This window comes from Toxorhynchites rutilus, chromosome 2 (assembly GCF_029784135.1).
Source record: "Toxorhynchites rutilus septentrionalis strain SRP chromosome 2, ASM2978413v1, whole genome shotgun sequence".
In the NCBI taxonomy this organism is placed as follows: domain Eukaryota; kingdom Metazoa; phylum Arthropoda; class Insecta; order Diptera; family Culicidae; genus Toxorhynchites; species Toxorhynchites rutilus.
In genome coordinates this window covers 223,417,426-223,425,270 of record NC_073745.1, presented here as the reverse complement: position 1 = coordinate 223,425,270, position 7,845 = coordinate 223,417,426, and the positions used below count along the sequence as shown (strand labels likewise).

Genomic DNA, 7,845 nt, shown 5'->3' with positions numbered 1-7,845 from the left:
ACACATTGCTGCATACAACTATCTCCATGCAAAAAACGCGAGCAACATGCATTGGGAAAATCCAACTATACACGAGATTAAAGAGATACTTAGCTTCCTGCTATATTATCACACCGGCAACGCATTTGTTACCAAGTGACGGCACTTAACAAGAGACAGCAGAAAGACGAAAATTATGTCGATATGTAACATGGCACATAGCTGGGAAGGTAGAAGAATGTTTATTAACCATTGTTTTATGTTCCTTTGCCAATTCTTTGCAAATCAACCGGTTTATCGACTAGGGTAGTCCCGATAGAGGTGATCCCACCCTTTTCATCCTGTCTCAATATGCATGGTGGAGTCCGGTTCCGACTAGGAGACGAAATAGCGCGCACAAAGAAAAAGCGTAAGATGCTCAAGAGACAACTTTTATTGTATTGCGGTTATTTTTTGCGCCACCGGCTGGAACTGTATCACCAAATGTCTACTGCTTGTGTATGAAAAAAGAATAATTCCTGTAATGACAACCTAGTTCGGGTGAACAAATTCGATACCGGTATAAATAGTCCAACAGTTCGGTTCTCAAGGCATCAATCGTGTTGAATCCTCCAACTGAGCGAGTACTGGTATCCCAGCAGCGCAAAGTTTAAAAATATATACATAATGAAAGTGTTTGTTGTGGTCTCATCGCTGTTGGCCGTTGCCGCTGCTGCCCCGCACTTGCTGACCCCGCAGGTGTACGCTGCCATTCCGGCCACGACCATTATTACGGCCCCAGCGGAATTGACTAGTCAATTCCACGCACAGGATGAACTCGGCCAATACTCATATGGATATAACGGAGGACTCTCGGCGAAGACGGAAGCCAAGTCTCTGGATGGTGTAACTCGTGGTTCGTACAGCTATGTAGATCCTGAAAACAAGGTCCAGACTGTTACCTACACTGCGGATTCTGCCAACGGATTCCGTGCCGAAGCTAGTAACATGCCAGTGGCACCAGTTGAAACCAGAATTGCCCCGGAACCTGTTCAAGATACCCCTGAAGTTTCCCAAGCTAAAGCAGAACATTTGGCTGCCGTTGAGGAAACTAAACTGCGCAATGCTGCTGCCGACAAGGCCGATGAAGAGGAGAAGTCTTCCGTTGTTGTGGACAGCGTACCCACTGCCGCCATCGCTCCAGTCACTTCATATACTGCTGCTGCCCCAGCCATTGCTTTGACCCCAGCATCACGTTTCGCTTATTCCACCTCTTCTCTGGCATTGAAGAATAAACCACTTGCCATTACTACCTACGCTGCTCCAGCTCCATTGGCTGCCGTCGAGATCAGAAATCCAGCATATTTCTCCTACTCGACTTACACTCACGCTGCCCCAGCTGCCATTCAATACAGTGCTGCTCCAGCCTTGCAACTCCAATCGCTTCCAGTGAGCGCATACTCCCTGAACGTTCAGGCTCCTGGTTACGCCTATTCTTACAATACCCCAGCTTTCATCACCACACCCCACGTTGCTCCAACCGTTATCGATGCTCGTTCCGCCGCTCCTCTGCCGGAGCCAGTTCCAGACACTCCAGAGGTTGCCAAAGCCAAGGCCGAGCACCTGCAAATCGTCGCCGAAACCAAGGCTAGGGATGAACAGTAATGGTCTTATGAACCTAACCAATCCCAATCACCAATACGCTGATCATCAACATAATCTAGCTCATCGGAAAAACTACCTTTCAATTTTGTAAAAATGTGTAATTAAAAAAATGCAGTCCCATAGAGAGTACGCGTGTAAATTAGTTAAACGTCTCAGTATTGCGCTTAATGAAAAACTAAATAAAAAAAGGAGAAATATGTAAGAATTTACTTGATGTTCGCTTTAAAGGTCGGTCTATAACTATCACAATCCATTTTCTGACTGCCCTAAAACATGATGGTTACAAATGTATCATTCAAAATGTTGCTCATTGCTAGCTTAAAATCGAAATCGATGGAACCAATATTCTCCCGATAATCACCCCTATCCTAGTATCCGATCGAATCAGAATTATCAGAACGGAATGAAATTTCGCATTTTTAAATTCGTTCGATTCATATTCAATCGAGTTGTGCAAATGTGGCAACCTTACTACGCAATGCGACCCATCCGAGATGACGAATGTACAATATGGCCGAGATCCGAGATGACGAATGTACAATATGGCGACATCTGTCTTTTGCGGCAAATGACTCTATTAGTTTAGCAAATCCGAAAGCATTTTTAAATTGTTAAAATATATCATAATAATTATATATAATCTATATATATAAAAATGGAGTGATGTCTGTCTGTCTGTCTGATTCTTTTAGACTCGGAAACTACTGAACCGATCGACATGAAAATTGGTATGTAGGGGTTTTTGGGGCCGGGGAAGGTTTTCGTGATATTTTGAGACCCCTCCCCCCTCTCTAAGGGGGAGCTGCCATACAAATGAAACACAAATTTCTGCATTACTCGGAAATTAACCAAGCAAACGAAACCAAAGTTGGCATGTGAAAGTTTTAGGATGCAATAAATGTTTCTATGGTGATAAGATACTCCTTCCCCCTCTCTTAGAGGGGGCTGCCATACAAATGAAACACAATTTTTTGCATTACTCGCAAATTAATCAATCAAACGAAACCAAAGTTGGCATGTGAAAGTTTTAGGGTGCAATAAATGTTTCTATGATGGTTAGACAGTCCTTCCCCCACTCAAAGAGGGGGCTGCCATACAAATGAAACACAAATTTCTGCATTACTCGAGAATTAATCAAGCAAATGAAACCAAATTTGGCATGTGGAGGTTTTAGGATGCAATAAATGTTTCTATGGTGTTAAGATACTCCTTCCCCCTCTCTTAGAGGGGGCTGCCGTACAAATGAAACACAAATTTTTGCATTACCCGAGAATTAATCAAGCAAACTAAACCAAATTAAGCATATGGAAACTTTAGGGTGCAATGAATGTTTCTATGGTGGTTAGATACCCCCCCCCTCTCTTAGGGGTGGCTGCCATACAAATAAAACACAAATTTCTGCATTACTCGAGAATTAATCAAGTAAATGGGCGGGACGAAGTTTGCCGGGTTAGCTAGTATTATAATATAAAATCATGGCCAGACCCTTCTTTGCATAATAGAAATTTCCATCATAACATTCAATGCCCAAAATTGATATAAAAGAGCAAGTTCACTTTAAGTTGATAGTGTCTGGACCTTGATTTATTTCACCAATAAAGAAAAAAACATGCAAAGGAGGGTTGATACATAGAATAAATTTGCGTTGTCGTGACGGAAAACGACGCCTCGTTAGTTCGTCAATTCTGATCACTTTTTCTGCTACGGTGGCTTTCAATTGTTCCAGTTGATTGAAATATTTGTCAGCATTGATCGTATCCCCTTGAGGAAGGAGTACGTAGAACACTACTCCTCTCTATTCCTACCAAATGCGCAAAAGAACATTCTTCGGTTGAAGTCCAGGCTTCGCATCGTTTGAAAGTCTATTTTCCGTAGACTAAGTGCGTTTTCGATGCACGTTTTGGTATAAATTCCAAGTCTTGTCTCCAGTGACAAGCATCTTTAAGATAGGATCCCTTTTATGTCGCTGGAGAAGCAAACCGTACGTAGAGACGCGATTCATAAGGCCGGTCTCCTTCTAACATTCCTGAAACGCGTAATCTGTAGCAGGTATTGTCTGATACGTCTAAAATCATTATAATCGATTGTATATGTAAGTGCGCCGAGGCGGAAAAACTCTCAGAGTAACAGATAGTGGTTATCGAAACAGTACCTTCATTTCAGGATTTTTTATAAACAAACAAATGGTGAAACGATCAGGGAGTGTTTCGAAAAGTAATCTCAAACTTTAAAAAATCAAGAAAAAGCTAGTAGGTTGTTGAATTTTTTTTATATGACACCTCCCATCAAATTCTGCACAGATTCCTTCGTGCACTTCCTGGATGCTGCTGACCAATTCTTCCTGAAGACATGTTTCCAAACAATACATTGGGTTGGGGAAAAAGAAATGTCGTATATTGTCAATATATGGCAACACTTAAACATATCTTGTGTTGTACTAATCGCATCGGGTCATACCATACGGCTATTTAAAGACGACAATCTGTGCTACAAGCGTGAGCGTCAAAGATGGAGTCCACCAAGCAAGAAATTCGCCATATTTTACGTTTACGTGCCACACGAGTTGACGCAAATAAATCTTTTAGACCGAATCAACGCCTGCGATACACTGCTGAAACGGAACGAGAGGCTCAAGAGAGACTAGCGAAAACTGGCTGTCTGAGTTTTTTTACAAATAAGGAGGGGGGTTTTATAAGGGGGGGATAATGAAGTTGCCTTCTAAGTGGCAACAAGTTTGCGAACAAAACGGCGCATATTTGACTTAAATTGGATAATTTTAAGTATGCTAAATAAAGCGTCAAATTTCGATCAGAAATACGACATTCCTTTTTCCCCAACCCTCGGCCTTATTCTGCGTGGCGTGTGAGGTGAGATGACAATTGTCACTTATGTCACGCGATTCCACCAGGCGTATGCCGTGAGAAATCTCACTTGAATGAACTCTCACTTTATTCCCGCTCTCAAATATACGTGACGATTGTCACATGAACTGGGATTTCTAGGTGACAATCGTCGACATGTCTTGAGGTGTCGACAGTGCATGAAAACAAATGAAAAAAGGAAGAGGAATAATAAGTGTTTTTTTGGGTCGTATAGAATCGATAGTAATGGTATTATATGTATCAATAAATTCAATTTATCTTCAATTTTCACAGTACGAAAGACAAATTGCAAGTAGTTTGTTTTTTTTTGTGAAAGCGGTAGTGAGTCTGTTATTCCTCAATTGGACGAATAAGCACACCGAAATTATTTTCATTTCATGAAATCTATTTATTTTCTCTAAAATATATCTATCATATGGGTCTTGTGTTTCATCTATCTATCCGCGAGTCATCGTCACCGAACTGCATATCCATTTCAGAAGCCGTGGTATATGCCCGAGCCGGAGCCAGAGCAACAATTTAACACTGAGAGTGCAGAGAGCAGCAGCAACTACGACCAAAACAAACAAAAATGCTAAACTTTACAGGATGCAATCAACTGTTTCACCAAATCTAAATCAAATACCTGCAAATTCGGCAGAATGTCCTGATACACTAACAACAGGCCAGGTTAAATCAGATCTATAGATACGGTACTGACTGCAGCAAAACAAATATCTGACCTCTCTGAGCGAAACAAATAAAATTCTGGGATGCCAGATGTTTTTTCTCAAATATATGCGATAAAAATCTGAAATATTTGTAAATATGTGCTAATGTCTGACATACTGACCAGCTTCGTTTATCATATGGAATCAATAATGTTTTGTCACTATTTTAAATAGCCTGCAGCAGGAATAAAAGGTTATGATAAAAGTTAAATGTCTACAAATTCGTGAACACATGTGCTAATGTGGCATCTCTGATCAGATTTGGCAACCAGCAGAATGAACGCCTTGTCACTTGCTGTTCATCCTCTCACATACATCAAATGAACCTCTCACGGCATCCGAAACGACTGTAGGAATAGAGTGAGGAGAGTTGCGTGATGGTGATGTGACAATTGTCATCTCACCTCACACGCCGCGTAGAATCAGGCCGCCTATATCAGCCTTTTTGAGTATGCCTTTGGCAATTGCCCAGTGACGTTCGTTTGGCTTGCAGTTGTGAACAATTCGCGTACAACGTCTTGATGACGATAAGTACGATTTTGAAGTCATACAAGAAGAAATTGAATTTTTGGAAGATGCAGATGAGAGGGGAGTGGGGAGATTTTCAGGATATGTAGGTTAGGGTGGCAATGAATGTCGGGCTCCCAAGAAGGAGGAACATGAATAAGGCGATTTAGGGGTGCCTCTACTTTTGATTCTTTTGTCCTCGAAAATCTCCCAAGAAGGAGGTACACGAAATTGGTGTTTAAAAAAAACGAAGCGAATTGTTGTTACCGATCATTTCAAAATTAATCGGTCACGAAAGGTTGTTTGTGTAAATATTTTCTGGCTAGTGTGTAAGTCAATTTTTGTTTTGTTCCGACTGGTAGAATTGTCGTTAAATGTGCATGCCTTGATTGAATATTAGTAAACGTACTAACCCGACATCGCCCCGACAAGATTAAGTGTTGTGCGAAAAAGACACTGTCATGATTGACAGATGTCCTTCCGGTGGAAATGGAAGGAAGTAACGTTTGCATTAGAAATGGACAAGAATTGCCGATTTTCTCCGGTGTATCGCGACGTGACGGTGGTGATGGATAACGAGACCTATCTCACCTTGGATGGCAACGACTGGCAGGGCACTTCGTATTTTACTTCCCCCACGAAGGAAGAGAGCTCCGAAGTTGAATTTTATTTCACAAACCAACTTCCCCAAGAAGGCGCTGCTGTGGCTGACAATCAGCGAGAAGGGGATGTCGAATCCGATCTTCTTTAGCTCCGAACTGGCCATGAGCGGAGAAATTCATAGTACGAAGTGCCTGCCGGAAATTGCATCGTTTATCAAGAAATACCATAAGGGCGAAGACGTGGTGTTCTGGCCGGATTTGGCGATCGTTAGAGGAGATGGAGTGGCTGAATATCGATGTGTTACCCAACTCGGCGAACCCGCCCAACGTCTCCCAGCTGCGTTCCATCGAGAATTTCTGGGCAAGCCTGAAACGTAAAATCTACTCCAACAATATTGTCGCGAAAACTGGGAAAGAATTGATAAAAAAAAAGTTTTTCTTTCATTTTTTTGCAAGTAAACTAATATAATTACCTTTCATGGGAAATTTATCAAACTCACTTATCTGTCTTAGTTTTTTTATCACCAGCTTGAGCTTGAGCTTGGGTAGACTTTACAATTCGTAGTTGCTCTCCGTGATTGACCTGAACCAACCAAATTGCACAAAGAACACACATTATGACGCTTGGGACTAGCAAATCATTATCGTTGTGCAATTTTTCGGTGATTCGAGCTTTAAATGGTCAATAACGACGCCGGCTACGTCCTTACAGTCACCAGGGGAAGGGAAGGAATGTTAGTATGATATCCGCCGCCCGAAGGCCAGAAGGTTCGCCTCTATAGCGTGGTTCCCTAGCGAATATCATGGAAGGGAGAGTTGTTAGTGGGGAAAGGTAAGAATCAGGATTCACTGAGGTAAGTGATATGATTATGTAAACGCGAACTATGGACCACTTGACGAAACAAAAATCCAAAAATCTCGTGTGTTACAACTAGTGGGAGAGATTATCTTTAGGTATCCTGAGAAGGAAAACCTGTAAACCTGTAATCTAAATCAATCGGACTGGCGATATAATCCGTTATTCATCATGTGTATTCTGTACCAAACTTCAATCTCGATGGCGTAGTTGTTTTTTGGAAACTCGATAAGGTGACCGGTAAAAGCTTCATTTTGTTTTGAAAGGTTTTGTTTTTAATATTGAAAATATCTCAACGAATCATCGATACGTTTTGCCGTAAGATTAAGTTTTCTAAAACATAGCGATTACACATTGAAAAACTAGATATCGGTCACGCCACGAAAATTATCCAATTTTTGCTTAGTTTCATGAAGAATTCATAATATTTTTGTACCAATCATCTTGGACACCTCCTAACAATTTATGGTATTATAAAATTATTAAATTCCAATAGTTTTATGTTGAGATGTGTAGATGTGTAGAAAAAAATGGTTCGTGCGAGGGAATACACATTGCGGTCTTAGAGTTTATAGTTATTTTCAAGTGAACAATTAAGATTGAATTGAGTTAATATAAGTACCTGAACCAGCACCAGAACCTGTACGTATCCTAGGCATATGGGG

At 41.2% G+C, this 7,845-nt stretch overlaps 1 protein-coding gene across 1 annotated transcript; it reads left to right on the top strand.

Annotated features, from left to right (window-relative positions):
• Positions 1-583: 583 nt before the first annotated feature.
• LOC129767599 (cuticle protein 19.8-like) lies at positions 584-1,832 on the top strand. Its single transcript, XM_055768641.1, has one exon. The coding sequence runs from the start codon at positions 646-648 to the stop codon at positions 1,621-1,623; it is 978 nt and encodes a 325-aa protein (XP_055624616.1). The 5' UTR covers positions 584-645; the 3' UTR covers positions 1,624-1,832.
• The last annotated feature ends 6,013 nt before the right edge of the window (positions 1,833-7,845 follow it).

Excerpts from the sequence above, each read along its gene's own strand:
- LOC129767599 (XM_055768641.1), top strand. The coding sequence starts at position 646 with ATGAAAGTGTTTGTTGTGGTCTCATCGCTGTTGGCCGTTGCCGCTGCT.